Source organism: Balaenoptera acutorostrata, chromosome 12 (assembly GCF_949987535.1).
Source record: "Balaenoptera acutorostrata chromosome 12, mBalAcu1.1, whole genome shotgun sequence".
NCBI classification, from domain to species: Eukaryota; Metazoa; Chordata; class Mammalia; order Artiodactyla; family Balaenopteridae; genus Balaenoptera; species Balaenoptera acutorostrata.
The window spans coordinates 67348674-67370921 of NC_080075.1; the positions used below are offsets into that span (position 1 = coordinate 67348674).

A 22248-nucleotide genomic window follows, 5' to 3' on the forward strand; every position below is an offset into this window, starting at 1 on the left:
TGAGAACTTGACACGTTAGCTTCCTTCAAGAAAGGTTCTGATTGAAAGCAGCCAGATGAAACTGGCCAGAACCCAGGGTGATGAAATAGTCCTAAAAGGTGGGGATCGTGTGGGCAACAGCTCCAGGCTGAATGTGAGGTCCAAGGAATACAGTGTTAAACGATGAAAGTGGCTCTCAAGAGAGCACAGAAATCCACAATTGGAAAGAAGAAGGTACATTAACAGAAGAGCCAACATGAGTTGCCAAAAAAGCATTAAGGGATAGAAATTTTGAAAGTGCACAATAAACTATTGAGAATGAAGGATCATATGCCCTGAACTAAACCCTAGGAAAAAGTATAAAACCCCAGACAGCACCTGCTGACATTTTACCTGTTTCTGCCCCAAACAATTTCTGTTCTAATTCATAAATCAAGGAGAAGCATCAATCAGTAAGATCCAGTTTACATGGCATGAATACAAAGAGGCCATTAACGGTTTCAGCAGGTTCACCATTTAGTCAGCGAAAGCAGCAGAAAGTGTAACTGGCATCAAATCCCTGCAGAATATAAGGGTCAAAATGGCATTCTTAATTCTTAATGAAACCGTTTAATAGAAAAAAGAACCAAATGGACATCAAGATCAACGAGTTTTTAAAAAAAAAAAACCGTAAGCGTAATGCCAAAGAAAGTACTATTCTGTACGACACTGTACAAGTTTAATTATAATAACTTAAAAATATGCTGTGAGAGGAGAGTGGTAGAAAAAGAAGGACACTAAGACTTACAGAACAGCCCAGCGAGGTAGGGAGTATCATCTCTACAGATGACAACTAACAAATGCTCTGTGTAGGACTTTTCTCCCAACAATGAGATTCAGGAAATTTTTTTAGTCTTTAATGCCCTCATACATTAAAACTTGGGGGAAAATGTCTCATCAATGCACCCTGAATTGTCTGCACTAAAAGGATAGAGAAAGCCTCAAAACTAGTCACATTTAACTGTCAGACACAGAAAGAGTCGGTTAGCAAGGAACATTTTGTAAACCATTTATCATTTGATGCCTTCTCTGACCTCCATAGAATCTCTAACACTCTCTATATCCCCTAGGCAGTTTTTTTTTTTTTTTCTTCATGGCACTCATCACACCTGACATACCATATACTCTACTTTCTCACTTGTGAACTCTAGAGTCTAAGTGCAACGAAGGGAGGAAATTTATTTTGTTCACTCTCAACTCCCAGGGTCTAAAACAAAATGCCTGGCTCAAAGTAGGAATACAGTGTTGAACGATGAAAGTGGCAAATGAAGAAATGAATATATGTCAGGTTGTGTTATCAATGAGCTCGACTCAAAGATGAGCTTAGGTAGGATTGCACCTTCTGAGAAGTATTTCAGAGTACCAGAAGTACAAAGATGAGAACTAAAATGTATAAAGGAACAAAACCAAAAAGATATGACTGGGTATTCACAAGCACTGTCAGAGTGTTGCAGAAAAATCCAGTCCATTCATTGGCTCAACCTGAGCAGAAAGGTATGTTGCAATATCTGCTTTTCATCACACTCAACTTTAACATTTGAAAGCTCAACTGCCATAAAAAACTAAGATGGAAAAATCCATTTTGGTACAATCTGCAATAGCCCACAGGAGAAATTTACAAGAACTGCAAGTTCAAGATGAGCAATGGATGGCATTGTAATTACATCACAGAGGAGAAGCTTGATTGACAGATGACATAGAACCTAAAACTCTACCCAAGGCAGAAGGAAAAAAGTACCCGGCCTACTTTTAATAGGAAATGTGTGACCTTAGTTAGCAATGCAAAACCAAAAGTTATTGCTTGGCTAAGTATGTGACTTGGGGTGAGTAACATGGTGACCTAATAGTTCTGCTTATGATTCTACTAATCTGGCTGGCAACATGATATTGCTGTTAAATGAGGTGCTCTGTTTCTGTCACTCAACTGGAGCAGCGTGGTCACAATCAGATTGATTACGCACATCTAGGTGTAAGAACTCATTTATTATTATTCCCCAACCTAGATCCATGCATTTACATTGAAGAGCATCACTTTCCCATTTGGTCAGTCATGTTGCATTAGTAAATTCATGAATCAGGGCTGTGTTTATACCACGATTGTGAATTTTAGTTAGTTAAGGTAAAGTTCAGGCTCTGCTCTTGGATTACAATATGCATTGGTATGTGAAAACGAGTACAAGAATGGAACCCTGATAGGCAACTATGAAATTTATGCCAAATGGAAAAATTAAAACCAAATGTACATTCTGACCAACACCAATTACATAAACAAATGCTTATGAAAACAAAAAATTTTCTTCTCCCCAAAGATCAACATCTCACAATTCCACTGAAAGAGACCCTTGGGGATGGGTATGAGATTCAGGGCAGGGGGGCCACCTGCAACTGGTAGAGGCTTAGCTCATGCTGCCAGGTGATGAGTCCAAAGCTTTGAAATTGGGAGTGCTTCCACCAAGCCTACCTATCCCACCTCCTCTAGAACACCCACACGTCTTCCCAGAGATGTAAGAATAAAGACCAACTTTTTTTTATAGGACCAAGAGGGTCTGGCATGGTCTGCCCCCTCATCCTGCAGCAAATCTTCCCTTGTACTCTGGCCTTCAGCCACACTAGCCTTTCAGCTTCTGGAACATGACCTGCTTCCTCTTTCCACGAGCCCCCTGCACATGTCAAATGTCCAGAATGATCTCCCTCCCATGCCCTACCCCAGTCAAACCCCCGGCCAAAGCTTAACTCAAGAATTTTCCTTGAGGCAACTCATTTTGTCATATGCTCTTGTAACATCAAAGAACCCTCCTTCCTAACACTTGGCTCATTTGTACATTTGCATTTACTTATGAGATGTCTGTCTCCTCAACTAGATAGTAAGTTCCATGAAGAAGGTACTTTTTTGGTCCCTCAGTGTATCCCAGCACTGAGTACAACTCTGGGTATAGATAGTGAGTTCTACTGCACTTGTGGAAGACAGGAAAGAAGGAAGGATGGAAAAGTTTAACTCACATTGTCAGAATGCGGCATGGAGCAGAAAAAGATCAGAAACACAAAGGAAAACCATTAACAGGGAAAGCTAACTAGAGCACAGGTAATTGGGACCAAAGCAGATTCATCACTTATCTTCCTCAGTGCCTAAAGGAGGTACTCCATATTTGTTAAATACTTGAGTGAATGAATGAATGAATATAAGGGGCATGGGCAATCAATCCAGATTTCTCTTTCTACATTTGCAACTTCTGCTGCAAGTCTGTGTATATTTCCTGATTCTATGAGTCTGTGGTAGCTTCTCATGCCTTTTCTCTCTTTTTAAGCATTTTGCTCTCCACTTCTCTCTCTCTGTGGCACTGATTATTTTATTTGGTTTTGGGTATTAATCACACCAGGGCTAACAATTTGTTTCAATCAGAATTATCTGTCCCATGTAAAATCTCACTTCCTTCATGTCAACTGAATTTCTTACTTTCTTCATGGTTAAAAGTTTCTTAGAACTTTTCTCTGAATGACATGAGTTTGTTACATCCCTTTTTTTCTTTTTCCACTTTGAAAGATGGCTCACTTGGCATTATACCACTCTGTCAGAAAACGGGCGTCAGAAAATGGGCCAGACAGACGAAACACAACTATGATAACACTCTAGTACCTACCGAGACACTGCCCATTCCAGCCTCGGAACCCTTCCGTGCAGGGAACACACTGGTAAGATCCAGGAGAATTCACACACTGCTCATCTGGACAAGTACTTGGAGTCAAACATTCATCAACATCTGAAAAAATCAAAAAGCTAGGTCACAGACATTTTATCAGAATACTAGAACACAAACTGACTCGTATGATGAAGGGGAAAAGAGGCATGTTTTACCTACATTTTGGTGAGGAAAACAATAACTGAAAAAGTGACACACTGGGTCTGTACTTAAACACACAGTGAGAATGCATGGCCGAGTATACCTTGACTGAAATATTTACACATGTTCCAAGGAAGAACTTGGCCCCAATTCTCCAACTGGCAGGCCCAGACATCTCCACTCTGGGAATTGGCAGTTCTCTGGGGCCACTTTCTGGACATCAAACCTTTCAAGTAATAGCATGGCTTGCCAGAAAGAAATAAAAGAAATGGACATGAGAGTGAGGAAGTCATTTATCCACCTGGCTAGAGGTTCTCTCTGCAGACACTGGATGCCCTAGGGAAATCCTTGCTTTGGCTTCATGGCCCCCAAAACATCCTAGGTTTGAATAATTTAAAACATTGCATATGATAGGAATTCCTTGGAGGTGGAAAAAGAATATTAGGAGAGAATGAATTCATCAAATACTTCCAAGATTTTCCAGAAAACACAGTGAATGATCATAGGGTAATACATTCTGGTTTAAAATACACCTTACTTTTCACATTCACAGCTAACGAAAGTTATTAATCCTTGTTCTTTTCAATGTGAGGAGAAAAAAAACACCTTAAATAGGGATGGAACTGTGGCAGACATACAATAGCTTCAGGCTTTTTTAAGAATAGTAAAACAATAAAATGGAGGAAAAGTAACATATAGGAGATGGTTCAACAGTTTAAAATGAGTAGTAACACCTTGGGTACCAACCCCAACAGAAATAGGTGTTTTTCTGGAGTTGAGTTTTGAATTCAAGTGAGTGGATTCAATGTCTAAGTGTCTCAATATGAGATGTATATAGGACCTCTAATCATACCTAAAATGTAAACAGATTTTTCAGGACATAAGCTAAAAAGTGAAAGAAATATATAATGAATACACTGAACATACATGGGTATTTGAGGTCATCATTCTGGTAAATTCTCAAAAATCATCTCTCATTATATATCACTAGACATGTGTGAAAAGATGCTTAAGGTAAAAGATGTTATTAATAGAATAAGCACCAGGTCAGTGTTGTAATTTTTTTTTTTTCCTATCAGCGAAAAATTCTTGCCAATAGACAATGACACACAGTGTTTTTTTTCTAGGTCAGATGTTCTGGGACTTCTTGTTCTACAAAAAGATGATGCTTGCCAGTTTCATTTTCCAAACAGCATTACATCCTTCTCTGGATGGGATATTTTAAAAAATGGAACTACATCTGCTAAGTCAGAGAAGGTCATTGAGATAGGCTGGTTTGATAAATAAGGTACAATGCTGAGAAACACAAGACAATATCCCTGCAATTCCTGTTGCTCTCATCTCTGTTTGCTTGTTCCCTCATCTGTAAATGAGGGACTACCTGCCTGGTAATACCTTCACAGAATAAAGTAAGGATGCATGAGATAACGTCTGTAAACTACAATAGACTCCTTGGAGACTGGCGCTGTTTGAAAGCAACTTGGTCAGTGACAGCTGAGAAAATCTTCAGTGAGCCAGAAGCCCGGGGACCTTTGGTTCTGGTCCATGATGAAATTAGAAAACAGCTACGTTATTTGGCTCCTTCATTTCAAGCCTTTTCATGGGGATAGAATTATATAATTATTTACTCAGGGAATGCTGGTGATATTTCTGTTAAATAATTTCTATACACTGAGTAGTCTCCTAACTGCTTTCCATTTATTTCCTTTATCTTCAAATTTCTTTTCTATTCCTTTCTACTGTCCATCGTTATGCTCTAGTCATTCCTTAAATAGCTTATCTTCCTGTCCTGAGTCTGTGTGTAGAGCTTGAGGATCCACATTTGACCTTCTGGAGGAGCACTGCTTTGCAAATAAATGCTTGCCAGACATACCCACGTCTTCTTTTTTTTTCAAAACACTCCCACAATTATAGATGTTCTGAGAAGATCTATGCAAAAACAAAACGAGTCAGGGAAAGGGGAAGTTTAGGGAAACTAACACTTCTTGAGAACAAGGTGACAGGTACCATACAACATCCTGCAACACCCATTTACTCGCACAAGCCTGAAAGTTCACTGCGTGGTTCCCATTTTACAGATGAAGAACTAAGTTTTGAAGGGGCTACGCACCTGGTTCCAAGTTAGACCCTTACTGAGTGCGGGGGTCATGCCACAGTCTCTGCTCTCCCCATCCTCAAGCTAGCTGCAGAGCAGAGGGAGAGGCCCCCGTAAGAGGAGAGTGGGGACACTTTACACCTGTGCAGTCCCATGGCCCTCGGCCGTCAGGAGAAGAGTTCATATCTCTGTTCCGATGGGAGCTGATCAGAGATGCAGTAACATAAAACGCTCCCCGCTTCTCTCCAGATAACTCAGGGGCTGAGGCAAGGGGCCAGCAAGAAAGGCAGGTGCAGGCTGCCAAAGAACTGTCTAATGAGCTCTCCCTCCAGACCTGGTCATTAGAACCGTGAAGAAAACCAACATGCTGGAGCCAAGAGACAGCTGAGAGCAGCCTCCCCCCACCGGCCTGTCCCTCCCGAGTGCTGGAGGCCCAGCCACGTCTGCAAAGAGGCTCAATGTCAGGCAGCCGAGCAGGGAACCCCACGGAACCAGCACCATCCCTACAGACAGGCTCCTCAAAAACGTGCCCAGAGACCCCTGCTCCTTTGCCCTCACATTTCTATGGCAAGATTTAAGCAGAGGTTCAACGTATTTCTTCACGAAAGTAATTATTCAAAGCGTACCATGGTGGCTTCAACAAGTACCTGTGTGACTTGGACACAAGCACGAGCAGAAATATTCAATGGTTCATCATTTTAATTTTGAAAAGTTAAAAACTTTTCAAAACATTTTTACAACGAGAGCAGATCCATTGCTGGGGTCAATACGAAAGAAATTTTATCTAGCACAGCTGGAATCTGACTCGGAGTTGGTCAGACAGCACTTCTGTAGACAGTCTGCAAGCAAGTCCCAGAACACATGGGAAAGAAAGAAGCTGAGACAAAGGAATGGAACAAGGCGAAAAGGTCGAAAACAAAAACTCCACACTGGGACACCTGCACCATGTCCCCAGATGAATGATGCAGACACTATAATTAAGTCTGGGTTTGTACTAAAATCCTCTGCAGTTAATTGTTCTGAAGTGATTTCACCCCACATACCAGAGAAGGCAGATACTGAAGTGAGTAATAAAGAGCTTATGAAGGTGGAAAATGACCCAGACAGAGCCACTGAAGTAAGGCAAAGGGGCTGTGGTCCCAGAAGGCAGCAAGAGCTTGGATGAGCTGGTACCCTGCACAGATCGCTGGTGAAGGAAACTTCGTACCAGGCCAGGTGCCCGCCAGCCCTGGGTTCTGGACCCAGCCCTGTGTTTCATGGTCCCGTGCACTCAGCACTTCAAAGGGGGCGCCGGCTCCCCATCCTCTCAGCAGACTCACCCTCGCAATGGCCTCCGGGGGTCATGCGGTACCCGCTGTCGCAGTATTCACACCGGAAGGCCCCCACGGTATTGACGCAGTGCCCTTCCCCGCAGACGTCTGGCCTCAGGCACTCATCAACATCTACGCAAAGCAGAAAACGTTGTCGAGTTTTATTTCCCAAAACAGAGTTCCAAACCTCTCCCATCTCCCAGGTTAGTTCGATGTTAAGAATGAAGTAACTGATTCCTACTATCTATCATCTCTTTGATTTGTTCCAAGAAATTGAGTGGTTTTGATTTACTCGACTCCAAAAGAAACATTTAACGCCTCTGGTTTTTGCAGACATTGGATACTATTCATTCAAAACTGTTGGGGAAAAAATTCCATTTTTTAATCTTCCAGTACCTAGCAGATAACTATGTGGTAACAGGGGTTTAATAATAAATTTGGGGTTGTCTGAATAAGCCCTGGACTGATGGAATCTTAGGGGAGCTAGAAACCCGCATGTGGGAATTTATGCATCAGAAAGAACACTGTCATTACCTATGCAGTTAGTACCCTCCTCACTGGCCATGAACCCCGCTGGGCAAATACACAAGAAACTTCCCTCAGTGTTTTCACAGCGTCCCTGGGAGCAGAGGTGTTGGGCCTGAGCGCATTCATCAATATCTGTTAACAAAAAGGCAGATAAAAGGATTAGTGTAGTCTAACATGAAATTCTCAGTCTCTCTGTTCATGAAATACCAGCACACCATCCCCCGTGTCCCACAAACCTTTATAAGTGAGGAAAACAGTAAAAGGAGACACGATCAGTCTTCCTGAATACCTGAAGGGCTGTTACTGGGAAAAGGGAATACAAATACGGTGCACTGCTTTGAAAGCTCAAGCTACAACCATGACATAGGTGTTTCAAAGAGAAAGATTTCAGGTCACCACAAAAGGACCTGCCTGATAACTGGAGTCATGTAAGCACTGGAATTCACTGTGCAACTCCCAGGCCAGCTCAGCAGAGACAGTCAGAAATGTTGGGACAGGCACTCTTTCACTGTGCACTTGGGTAAAGCGAGACTGAATCATCTCCACCGACTGCCCTTTTCAACTTTATATGCTGGGGTTCTAAACATAAAACATCTAATGTATACAAATTCAAGAGAAATAGCCATGTTACGGAGCAGCTGGATGTTCCCCTCACACCTCACCCCACATACATATGCGAAACAAAACGGCAAAAGTCACATCTGCATAATGGCATTCAGCATATTAAAGTGGGTTTAATTAGGTATATGCCTTTGTTGCTCTATGTTTGCCTTATAACTCTTAGTGCTGAATTTTCTTTTTCTAAAAAAAAGATATTAAATTTAGTGTTAACACATTAAAATGACTTACTTAACACTATTACACCCTTTTTTGAGATTCATTTTTTCCCCAAAGAAGCATATATGAGATCCCTACTTTATAAATTCATTAATAGTTTTGTGTCAGCATATATTGATTTTCAATACAGAAATCCCTTTTAAAAATCAAATTTTATGAACTTAGATGAACATAATTCTTTACTGCAGAATATATTAATTTGTTTTGCTAAATATGTTTGTAGATAGCTATTTCTAGAGCTCTTACTTTTATATTCTTTACCTGAAAAGCTTTGGGAAATTATTCCACCTTTATGTAATTGTATTACACTTGGCAAGGTAGGTAGCATTGAACCAAGTGGTAAGAGCCTCCTAGGAGTTTACTGAACCTCTTTTTGAGTACCCTTAGCTCAGGGATAAAATTTTTTAAAAATTAAACACAATAACATTTTCCCAATGATAAAAAAAAATGTTCTTTATGTGCAAATATTTGATATTTAATAATCTCATCTACCAAAAGTGTCTCTTCTTACCAACACATTTCCTCTGTTGCTCGCTGAACTTGTAGCCATCATAGCATATACAGGTATACCTCACTGGTAGGTTAATGCAGTGTCCTGCTCCACAGATATCAGGGTTCACAGTACATTCATTGATTTCTTTAAAAATAAAAAAATGTAGGGAAAAACAGATATAAACAAAGATTCCATTGCTACTTGCAAACCATTACTTGTGTTTCCTGATTCCCTTATTGCCAGGTATGCAATTAGAAAACACAATTTTATACTCTAAAATCAAGTATAAATTCATTTGATTACTGATGATCATCATTTCACAATTGATCAGTTAGTCCCAGCCAAGGTCATCAATAATTCTTGATGAAACAACTTCTAAGATGAACTGGAGAAGGTGGAAATTCAGAAAGAGGCCATGTTAAACGTTATAGTCAATTCTGAACTTCCAAGATGGCCCATCAATGAGTTTCTATCCACTCCAGTTCATTTTGAATGATGGACTAATCACATGATTTCTCTTGATAAGAAATAGATGGTAACTTTCTATTTGTTAGCAGGCCAGATTCAAGTTCCAAAAACTATATTCAACCTCCTTCCAAATTTCTCATTAATTCTCCAGAAAGATTTACCACTTCTAATCAAAGCAGAACTTCTGGATGTAACTTACTCTTAATTTGCCAATTTCAACAGGAGCATATTTTATTTATACTAGTATAGAATCTTCTTCCAAATCTTCTCTGCTCAATTCCTCCCTCACTCTCCTCCTGATCCCTGCATGAGACTGGCTTCTTCTATGAAGCCTGAGAAGATGAGCCCCGAGTCCTCACTCCACTCACAGACAAGGCTGTGGTCAAGGCAAGGTGAGAGGAGCTCCCAGTGGGTGAAGGCCATCACAACGTGCTTTATTACCAAGAGGACATGAGGACTCAAAGGTGACCTGAGATGAATTACTCCAAGACAGGCTGTTGATTTCAATGATCTTTGTAAGAATGTATAATAGAGTAGTGGGGGGCGGGGGGCACAGCTGGTGGTCAGAAGCCCAGCCTTGGAGGACAGTACAGGTACCAACCTTGCTGCCCTTTCTTAGCTCTGTAACAAAGAGCAAGTTACTTAAACAATCTAAGCCTCACTTTTCTGTCTGTGTAAATGAGAATTATCAGAGCACCAACTTCAGAGCGTGAAGTTCAAAAGAGTTAACCTAAATAATGCATGTAGCTCAATGCCTGGCACATTATATGTGTTCAGTAAAAGTTAGCCATTATTGGGCTTCCTTGGTGGCGAAATGGTTAAGAATCCGCCTGCCAACGCAGGCGACACAGGTTCGAGGCCTGGTCCGGGAAGATCCCACATGCCGTGGAGTAACTAAGCCCGCGAGCCACAACTACTGAGCCCACGTGCTGCAACTACTGAAGCCTGCACACCCAGATTTTTTGCTCCGCAACAAGAGAAGCCACCACAATGAGCACCCACTGCAATGAAGAGTAGCCCCCACTCGCCGCAACTAGAGAAAGCCCGCGCGCAGCAACGAAGACCCAACGCAGTCAAAAATAAAAATAAATAAATAAATAAAATTTAAAAAAAGTTAGCCATCATTACTGATTACTGTGGTTGTTCCTATTGAAGTCATTTAAGAATAGATAACAAAGAAACAGCACATTTATAACAACTCCCTTGGGCTAGTATCTCACTGTCATCACGTAGTAAACAACGCTTAAAACAGATGAGATCATGGATGAGCCCAAGTGGCCCAGTGGAGGAAGACGGGGCCTCAAGCATGACAAGCTAAATCACACCTTTGTTAGAGCAATCTATGGTTTGAAGGAAAAGAAAAACAGGCATGCTACTGTCACCAATAACCCACTGTGAATTCTGAAGAAAGATGTGAAAAACAGTGTTTTAACAAAAATTCACTTGGAAATGACCTAAGTTGGGGTTGAGGTTGCTCTCCAAAACCCAAACCGCATTCATTTTTCATCAAGTGTTATTCACTGTGCTGTGATTTTAAGACAACCGATGCAAGTCATTTGAAAAGTTGCTAGGCTTTGTAAGGATGCATATGACTACAGAGCTGCAGTATTTTGCACCAAATCACTTGGATTATGAAAAAACCGCACATTTACAAGTTACTTATATCTTTAGTGAGCCTATTTATGCTAATTCACTATCAGAAAAATAGATTGTTTATAGTCAGTATAATATCAAATTACAGAAAATATAATCCAAAAGGCTAAAAAAAACATGGGTTTTTTGACAACATGATTGCCTAGACTTAAGTGACTGATACTAACAACATAAAACAATGAATTATGATACATACATAGCATAGATCATTATATAATCATTAACAGGATAGGATAATGCTTATTTGTTAAGAAAATATAGTTAGGTACAAATTATAATATAGGATACGATCTAAATTATTTTATACACAGAAAAGAAGATTGGAAGGAAATAAGTCTTAAGTGTTACAATTATGGGGATTTGTATTGTCTATATTTTTCTGTATTTTTCAAAATTTCTACAATGAACAGGTATGATTACTTCTATAATCAGAAAAGTCTTTCTTAAAAAATTATTATTTCTATGTGCCACAAAAATCTGAAGGTAGAAAAGGTAATCTTCTCCAGGTTCTACTCCTAGACCCTCAGGTAAGAACTCCCTTCTCTGTTCATAAGAATTCTTTAGTAGAAGAGTGTGAGAAGCACATCTTTAACCATCTATTCTTAATGTAGGTAGACGCGTTCTTTGAAAATTACTGGTATTTAGATTTCTTGATTTTCTTTGTAATTATTTCCATTATGTTCTTATCTGCCATTTTCTTAAAACAGAAAAGACATATTGATCAGATTTGCAAAAAGAAAAATTAGAAGATGACTTAATATACTAGGAACAAGAATTCAGAATTAAAAGGCTGTACATCTGGGGTTTTCAGGAAAGGCTTGATCAGTACTCATTGCCCCACCCCCAGCCCCCCACATTCCAATTTGTTGATTACCAAATATTTATTTGTCCTTATTCTGGCATAGCTTTAGGATGGATTTTTTTACACGTGTGAACAAAAGTCTTCAAAAATATGTGATGCTTAATTCAGATGAGATACATTCCTATAGCAGTGTGCCAATATCTAGATCTTTTCTTCTTAAGTCAGCTCTAAGATAGGAGAAATGGTTAAGAATTTTAATTCCTTAGTCTTAAGAAATGAATAATAATAACCTTTCCTTCCAATCTAGTATCTTAAATGGAAGCTATGAGGTTGAAAGAGTTATGAGGAAAGTTTGAGGATTTTTAGTTGATTACTTCAGATTAAGTATATAAAGATGCAGCTTGAAAATGTTGATCCCAGTTGGTACTAACGTATGTAAGAAAATGTTACTCTGACACCACTAGAGGGTACTAAGAGATATGTCAAAGGAGCGGAGGGTATTCTTTACTTGATTTCTACACTGTTTGCCCCATTTTTTTTTTTTTGTATACGAGTGATGAATGTAACTTATCAGTTTGTCCTCAGAGATACCTTTTATCCATTTGCTAAGAGGATTCCACCCTTCTAAGTTAAACAAAAAAAGAAAGCCATAACAACTTCAAAACACCTCCGCTTTCTCTTTACTACTCATCAAAAAATTTACCAGATTATAGTCAACAATACTGTATTATAAATTCCAATGTTGCTAAGAGATTAAATCTTAACCGTTCTCAACACACAAAAAGGAAAAGTATGTGACATGATAAAGGTGTTAGCTAATGCTTTTGTAGTAATCATAGTGCAATATACGAATGTATCAAACCAACACACTGTATACCTTAAACTTATATAATGTTATGTCAACCACGCCTCAAAAAAAAAAGAACCAAAAAAATTGATCAATACCATTTTTAAGGTAAAAAGTAAATTACTGCTACTCCTATTTTAAAACTTTAAAAACATGTCTCCCACCACCTCTTCCCATGCTTTCCCTCCTTGTCTGTTACGCTTTCATTCTTGATCACATATAAGTTATACAGAAAGCCAAGTCCTGAGGGTATTGTCTTAAAACTGAAAAAAAGCTGCTGGTTTTCTCTGTGTTTTGCGGGGCACAGACATTATGCTTTACATTTTTCTAAGAGGTCACTCACACATAGGCTTGTGAGCCTGTTCCCATGGGAAGGATCAGTACAGGTCAAAACATACATTTCTCTGTACGTGCTGATAGCGTCAACACAAGCACCGGGAATGTGGCAAAGCCTCGCACAGGAAGCACTAATTACTGGTCTCCCGGGCACTCTGGTTAATGATAATGTCTTCTCTTCTACAGTATGTTTGGTTTCCCAGAGATCAAGAGACTGCTCCCACTGGACTCTTCCAGGTGTCCTCCCTCATTACACCCATCACATTTCCCCGGGTTTGCAGGACCGCCCTATGCTTTCCTACTACATGTGGCCCCTGAAACAGCTTCACCTGCACTGGGCCAAGGACCTTACTGTTTCTTTCCCGGGAGCCCATTTAGAATTTGGAAAAAGAGCCATGACCAAAAGCCAGTGGAAAACCAAATGCTCTATTTATCCCGGCAAAAAGGCCAGTGGTGGATTTAAGAGTTTGGTGTCTTTATTTTTAAGAATTAAATGAAAAAGAGAGCTGTTGACAAAATATGAAAATGAGTATGCTGACCTTTAGCTTTTTTCCTCATCATGTGATTACTCAAAATAAATAAATAAACAGAGCTGGAAATATTAAAGCATGATGATTTAACATGGAAAAAAGTTCACCTTCCATTAGCGTACACAGTTTACTGAGGCTGTCATGATACTGGTAATATGCTTCAGGGACAAACGTTTTTATAAAGTGGTCATTTCTGAGTTCTGGAAAAGATCCAATGAGCAAAATAGTTGTTATAATGTTTGGGCCATGATGATTACAAAGGTTTACATAAAGCAGTCATGAAAGTCAAAGAATAATTTCTGGCTGGTCTGCAAGGGCCATGGAGAAAGTTTAGGAAGAGCTGGAGGAAGGCATCAAATGTCAACTCATGGAAAGGTTTACAGAAATGCCCTGGCTTCCTAACTGCCCCACAAAGAGCATAAGCTGTCCCACAACAACTGAAGCAGATGTTTCCACTTTGTAAATACTCGCCAGAGAAATAAAGGTCTGATTTTCCAACCTATCCTTGAGCTATTAAGATACTATGCTAAATCAAGAATTTATATGCTGAAATGTATCATTTATTTGGAAACAGTATGCCAATAATACTGCAAACCACCGACTGAGCTGCTGAGAGTGGAAAGTATCACACTTAGTCCCTGCAAATATGTGGCTCACTTTATAATTATTGCAAATCAAAGTGAGTCTGATGAAATCTGCAAAGGCTACTTCCAATCTCACCATCATAAAGATATCATCGTTGAGCAATGTGGAGCTTATTTTGTTTATTTTAGACACCTACTTATTATTCTATTCCTTTCTTCAATTTATGGATGAAACTAAGAGTGACAAACATCTACCTCCTTTGTGTTCTAGGGGAAAACAAAACAACACAAAACAAAAAAAACACTGCCTAATGTTTCAGAGAGAAATGATCAGATTGCTCCTTCAATCTACATGTTTGGCTCTCTTATCAAAACCAATGGGAACATCTATATTTTGATTTCAATTAAATTTGATACAAAACAGTCGTCTTGTTCTAGTGTAGATTACAGATCATATAGTATGGCTCCAAAAATTGCAAGCCATTTAAATTCAAAGACTATTTACAATGTTCTCCCCATGGATTGTTTTAGAAAGATTCTTTTACTATATCAAGTCGGAGCACCTACAAATGCTGCATGGAAATAAAATTTCAATGTCACTTGTTTCCTGGAAGGAAATATTTGTGCTTCAAACATGTGATAGCAGATGTTAGCCCTGTATCTCTGCCAAACTCAAATTAAGCTGTCTTCTAACAACTTCATATAGCACAGCTACTTTCATTTTTTTCAATCAGCTCCGCAGTTCAGTTGAAGCTGAGTAACTGCAATTTATTATTCCTCACAGGCCTGCATTTAAATGATGAAACTACCTTTATCTAGCCAAACTTAACCTCTACAAAGCTAGTTTGCAAGAAGTCTGATGGTTGAAGTCAGCCATTGTTAAAAAGGCACAAAAGTATGTCTTCACATTGGAAAATGGAAACAGAGTACTTGAAAGAACTTTTGCACTGACAGACTGCAATTTTTCTTTTTAACGCTGATATAAACAATGAGAAGATCCTCGCTGACCAAGACGGTATATTACATGTTTGTATGCCTTGCACTGCATAGCAGAGCCTCTCATAGATGGGATTAATAAAGTGGGTAGACATACATGTGACTTCAGAACAGAGGATAACAATTTTAGCCACAGCCATTTAAAAAATAAAAATCACTAGCATTTCACTGTATCACTAGAAATACTTAGAATAGCTAACGTTTCTATAACACTTTACTCGGTATTTATAGTAAAACCAAAGAGCAGTTGCCCTGCATTCACGTGGGAAGACCATGGCTCTGGGTGCAGCTGTGCCTTGAGGGTATCCCTGAAGTAAGTGAAAACACACTGCTGGGTCCATGATGCGACTCTGCACTATTTAGTCAACTGCATTGCACCCTGGGGCCGGGGTGCTTTTTAAAAACACTTTCTAGTCTGCTGTATCAGTTCAAGTATCTAAGAGAAATTACATCCACAATTTTGAGAAAATGGGTAAAAGTTTTTGGTTTTTTAAAACATATAAAAGCTGTATGTATTTAAGGTGTACAACTTGATATTTTAATATGTATACATTGTGAAATGATCACCACAATCCCACTAATTAACACATCTAACCAAGCACATTTCTATTGGAAATGATGCATGTCATGTTTCTGAAGAGGTGAAATTCTAAGGGAGGCTGCAAACTCCTCTATTAGCTTCTGCCAACCTCATTGCCAGCCTCATCCTGCAATGACATCAGGAACTTAAGCTGCTGTGATACATCTTAGTGATATTTTCTCTGATTATAATACTATATTTCCACACAAGAATATGTGGAATACACAAAAAATTCTAAAATGAAACAACATCCGAAGCTCTCAGACCCCACTACAAAAAATAATCACTGCTAATATCTGGTGTATTTTCTTCTAGCATTTTCTCAATGTATGTATGTCTTTTTTTTTATATTTATATTCTCCTTCAGATTCTTTTCCATTATAGGTTATTACAAGATATTGAATATAGTTCCCTGGGCTGTACAGTAAATCCTTGTGTTTTTTTGTTTGTTTTTAAATTTTTATTGGAGTATAGCTGCTCTACAATGTTGTGTTAGTTTCTACTGTACAGCAAAGTGAATCAGCTATACGTATATGGTTTAATACACTGTATCCTTCATTTCTATATACTTCATCTTGTATTTAACAATATCTTGTGACCATTTTCTGAGAGATTTTAATAAAAATTCTTCAAAAATACTGTAGTATTTGATGGTAGCATACTGTTTCAATGTAGATATAATTATCTATTCCCCTATAGTTAAATACTTAGGTTTTTTTTTTTCTATTTCTCTATTATACATGGTGCTGTGGTAAGTGTCCATTTATATAAACCATTACAACAGTTTGGGGGGACGTTATTTCCTTATACTAGTTATTTTAATATGGGATACTGACTTAAAAGTCCTGAAGATTTTTAAAGTTCTTGACACATATTGCCAGTTTGTGCTTTCCAGAAAAGTTGAACTAGTTTACATTCCTTTCAGCAACATGTGAGAGCCTCAATTTCACTCTAGTAAAAATTAAATACTAATTTGTTAAGAATAAAGAATTCTCATTTTAATTTGCATTTCTTTGACTACTCGTAAAGTTGAAATTTCCTATTACATATATGTTTCTTGGTATGTTATCTATGAATTACCTGATTACATTATTTCCATTTTTCTATCAGCATTTTTATTGCTGATGTATAAGACCTCACTATACATTAAGGATATTAACTTTTAGGCTCTTGGTTACAAATTATGATAAATCTTTATAATCTGTCACTAATGATTAAAATATGTTTATTATAAAGAATTTTAAAATATATAAAAATATATTGGAGAGCATAAATGTTATCCATGATCCTATCAACTGGGGATGGTTAAACACTGTGATGAACTTTTTCTGTTTGTAAACATTTAAGAAATAAAATTGGAATCACTGTGTTCTATATTTCTTAATATTTTGCCATAAGCATCTCCTCACAACATTGAATACTTTAAAACATTTATAGCTATGTGATATTCCACTGCATATGTACCATAACTTGTTTAAACATATTCTTCCTTTAAACAATATTTAGATTATTTCCAAATATTTGCTCTTATGACTAACTCTGCCATGAGCAATCTTGTGATACATGTGATACAGTTTTGACACTACATTTAAAATGAAGTTCATGTCCACGTCTCCTCCACAGGCTCTGTGACATCAATACTGCACCTACCTGTTACTTGAGTAGGTGCAATGACTTGGCTGGCGCTTGATGTTGAAGCTTCAGGAGCAACTTCCACAGGCACAGGAGGTGATGTTTTTTCAATCACTACTATACGAGGAAGGAGGGAATAAAATGAAAATTAAAGGCTATTATGTGCATTGAGATCCCATTTCAAAATGCAAGCATAATTTAATCTAACAACATACCACAGTAATTCTTGGATACAGGAACAGCTATGGGTCCCTAAAGCTCATGGTATTAGCCTGTAGGCCTGGTTTCAACATTTAGCAAGAATATCTGAGAGCAATTTGGAAGCCAAGAAAAATGACCCTTCATCAAATGATGAACCTCAATAACGTTCTAATAATATATACTACTCCTGACCACAGAAAATAGTGAAAAAATTTTATCATTATAATACTTATAATATAGTAGTCTCCCCTTATCCACGGGGGATATGTTCTAAGACCTCCCCAGTGGATGTCTGAAACCGCAGAGAGTACCAAACCCTACATATACTATGTTTTTTCCTATACTAACGGGCAGGAAGCATATAGAGCACGGATACTGGACAAAGGGATGATTCACGTCCCAGGCAGGATGGAGCAGGACGGCACAAGATTTCATCATGCTACTCAGAACAATGCACAATTTAAAATGTATGATTGTTTACTTCTGGAATTTTCCATTTAATATTTTTGGGCTGCAGCTGACCGCAGAAAGTGAAACCACGGATAAAGAAGGATTGACTGTACCATACTTACACTAACATTATATGAGTATATTAATATACATAAGTGTATTTCACATTTTACTTCACTTAGGAACTCTCCTGATTAAAACTTTAAAACCAAAGACACAAAAAAATCCTCATCTTACTCTTTTATTCAGAGTACTCTTACAAACAGCACAAATCAACACAGGCTACCTGGAAACTGCGGATGCAGATGAATAGTGGAAATGCCTGGAGAGAGCTGGGGTTGACTAGGCTCAAGTTTGGTTTTCTCTTGATCCAGTGAAGGTATTTCCTAGATGGTTGTATTAAAAAGAGAAAAAGAAGAAAACAGAAAGTAGGAATTTTTAGTTTCCACATATTACTATTTTTATAAATTTTACTCCTAGAAAGGTAACAAATATCACAGGTACACAAAAACTTGTGCAACTGCTTGAAATTTAAAAAAATGAACCATTGCTGTGCTGCTACTATACTAAGCCCTTGAGTTTTCCCAGCAGTGCTGACATGTGCACATACCCTCACCCATTTCCCGGGGGCCCAAAGCAAAAGGTCTCTTCAGACATTTTAAACGAATGCCTTGGCTCAGGGGCCCATGTTTGGTCTGGAACAAGGCAAAACTGACCCCAGAGGAGAACTCCACCATTGCCTCATTCACATGTGGCTTCTGCCCAAATGAAATGACCAGCCACACTTCGCAGAGTAGGTAATGGATACAGGCATGCCATAACAAAGAACACACAATACATTAAAATACAGTAAGCCAGTCAGTCATTACAGTAACTTTACACCTCCACCTCTCAGAATACTGGTAGTCAAACAGCAACAGAAAAATAGGGACTTGGAGGAGCACCTCACACACCCTGTTGACCGCTCCTGTCCTCTGGACCAGAAGCAAAGAAACAGACTGGCACCCAGGGCTCAGTTTCCAGTTACAGCTCCTTAGGACTCCTGCAGACTGAACAATCGGGCTAGGTAAGGGTCTGAGACCTCACTCACACCACTGCGGGCCCAGAGCGCTCACATCACCACTCCTGATTAAAGCACTCCTTGCTTTAATCACTGTCATCTTCCAGAAGGCTCACTCCCCTGGCCTCTGTTTCCCTTTGACCTTACCACCTTTTCTGCTTTTGATAAAACAGATATCCTGCCTGAGTATGTCATCAAAGACCCAATTGTGTAGGCATGAGTGCTTATAATGGTAACTCCATTTAGATATTCCACAAATTCCTCAAACCCATCCCTTCCCCAAAGCATCCAGGCTCTGATTCCACCTTCTTCATTTCTGTTAACGCCACAGTCATTAATCTGTCCAGGTTTAAAGTCACTTTTTTAGTACCCCCTCTTTCATTCCTCATTCCAAGCCCTGCCCATTTCCACTATTCCTTATATTTGTTCATCTTTTTCCACATCCATAGCCCCCATTACCCTCGTGCGCACTCACTCTCTCATTCTCAGTTTCCTGTGGTCATCTAATCGACCTCCCAAGCTTCCTCTTTCTCCCCATCTCAGTTAATCCTGCTGTGATGCATCTTCTAGAAACATTGAGCACTTATTACTTTTTCCCACATTTCCCCCTCTTCTTTTTTTTTTTCACAAGAGTATGAAATATTTATAAAAAAATCATGCATCAGATTGTACAGTCTAGAAATAAAAGAAGATTAAAATTCAGTAATAAAGGTAAGAGCAATACTTGCTCTAACATTTAAGAAAGACCTTGGACTCCCAAAAGGTCCTGGGCTCAATTATCCTTTTCTGTTTGCAGAGACGCAGTAGCCAGGGCTACTGCTGTGACTGGCTGGGCATTTCCATGGAGTTGCATCTTTGCAAGTTTCTTCTGTTCATATTCTGTGACCAAACAGTTCAACTCTGCTGCACTGCATCCAATAAGAGTCTTCAAGTCACAGACAAACTTGTATACAAATCTCTTGCTTTGAACTTTACAAATCATGTCCCCATCATAATAATACCTTAATGCACGACTAAGTTTCTCATAGTTCGTTGTAGGTTTATTTTTACGTTGTCCCCATTTTTGTGCAACCAGTTCGGGCTGATTTAGCTTAAATTCTCCTTCATCACCAACCCAAGAAATGCAGTCTCGAGCATCCTTGTCAGTAAGAAGTTCTAGCAAAAACTGCCACAGTCGGATTTGGCCGTTGTTTCCTGTTCTGTTCCCAGGTGAACTTCTATCTTCTCCTGAAATCCTTGGAGCTCTTTGTACTTTAGCTGCCTTTGCACTACTATTTATAGCTTTAATGGCTGTTGGTGTAGCAGACTGCACTGATGTGGGAATAATTTGCACAGGTTGATCAATTGTAACTATCTCATTCATCTGTTGCTCTTGGCTTGCCAACACATATTTTCGAAGAAGTTCCAGATGACTCCAGAGAATTTCTCCCGAGGAACCCGCTGAAAAAAATCTTCTTGGTTGAGACTACAGAGTTCTCTTCCAGAAATATTCAGCGTAGTGAGGTCTATATCGGTTATGCTGAATTCCTTCATTACCCAAACCACCCAATGCAGGACTTGGTCTGTGGACCACTGTATGGGATCACAGGGTATCCCAAGATGTTCTTGCTCTTTCCTATAACCTTCCAGAGCAGCAGCCCATCTCGTCACTTGTTCTGAGGTTTCATCTGAAATGGTTGTAATGTGTTTTGTGCCATCAAGAGTTGTCACTTGAGCTTCCTCAACAAGATGTGCTTCTGCTTTGGCATGGTGGGCATCTGGATCAATAACTACTTCAACTGTTTCCGCAGGTTTAACAATTTCCAGGATGTTTAGCTTTGGTTCAATTCCTTGGTAAGAAATTAGCTGTACAGGTCCATCTGTCTTTACTCCTTGGTCAAATAAACTTCGTTCTGGATCCAGCTGTATATCTTGCAGGCAAATTTCATGAGCATCCAAAGAACACTGCAGTCTTGGTTCTAGTAGTTTCTTTAAATTGCCTATTGGCTCATTGATGTCTATGGCCTGGCTTACACATTCGGCTGGAGTGTAGGTTTGCTCAACAATGCTTTCTTCTGTGCACTCTGGTTTCTCTGTTCCATCAATCTCAATTTCTATCAGCTCCTCTGCTTCTCTTTTCGTCATGATTGAAGTATTTCAAAAGCTGACCCCTCCACTTCCTCCTCTTGTTTGGCTTCTGTCTCACCTAGAGCCGTCCGGTCGCCGACTGTCTCCGAGACGCTTCCTGTCCGGTGAGTCTCCCCCTCTTCTTAAGAATACAGACTAGCTTTTCTATTACCTATTAAAAGGTGACCCGAGTCAGTCTCAACTGCACCCCACACCCTGCAGCCCATGGTCAATGCCAGCAAGGAGCAGACCATAACCAGATGTTAGTCCACTCCCGCAGCTTACAGACAGAATTCCACACCTGCCCCCCGACTCCCCGCCCCCAGCAGCATGGGGAAGACTTCCTACTTCCTAACCAATGTCACTTCTCCACTTGACATGTACGGTCCAGTTGAGGAGGAGGGTATTTCCCCACCGACCGCAACTGCAATTTGGTGTTCCAAGTCTTACAAAGCAGCGTCCCCCCCACCAAGTTCTCTTTCTAACAGAGTCTCTCCTGCTCCCCTAACTGACCTCTTGCTGTCCCCTCCCTCCACTGCACCTATGCGCACGTAATTTCCCATCAAGGGACCACCCTGCTTTCTCTTCATCAATCTTTAATATCGTGAGACCTCTGCAAAAAGTCAAGACTGCAAAGCCTATGGTTGCATTTTCCCCACTGCCTCCTCTCCAAATAAACTGCAGGAAAAGTACACAAGCAAATTCTCAGGCCCTGTTTCAGATCCTTTATGAGAGTTACCATAAACTCAATCATAAACAGAGGAGAACAAAATCAGATAAGATGAGGTTGTCAGGGAGCTGGCTGGCCCACTCATGGGCTAAAGGATTCCTCCCACTCATCAACCAGAATGAAATTCAAAATCAACAAAACTGCAGACTACTG

At 39.4% G+C, this 22248-nt stretch overlaps 2 protein-coding genes across 13 annotated transcripts in view; both read right to left on the reverse strand.

Annotated features, from left to right (window-relative positions):
• LTBP1 (latent transforming growth factor beta binding protein 1) overlaps positions 1-22248 on the reverse strand; it is a 432848-nt gene that overhangs the window by 118167 nt on the left and 292433 nt on the right. For 7 of the 12 annotated variants that reach the window (XM_057557920.1, XM_057557922.1, XM_057557921.1 and 4 more), the window contains 6 exons: positions 18486-18585; positions 17567-17665; positions 9139-9264; positions 7797-7922; positions 7272-7394; positions 3657-3776 (listed from right to left, as the gene is read on the reverse strand). In XM_057557920.1, the coding sequence (XP_057413903.1) occupies positions 3657-3776; positions 7272-7394; positions 7797-7922; positions 9139-9264; positions 17567-17665; positions 18486-18585 (694 nt within the window). The remainder of the gene's footprint in view (positions 1-3656; positions 3777-7271; positions 7395-7796; positions 7923-9138; positions 9265-17566; positions 17666-18485; positions 18586-22248) is intronic. The other 5 variants (XM_057557919.1, XM_057557927.1, XM_057557925.1 and 2 more) reach the window with 1 other exon arrangement.
• On the reverse strand, positions 20032-21444 carry LOC103009374 (GA-binding protein alpha chain-like). Its single transcript, XM_057557928.1, is given in 2 exon segments — positions 20032-20690; positions 20693-21444. Coding segments are annotated over 2 exon segments (1350 nt in total). The 5' UTR covers positions 21384-21444.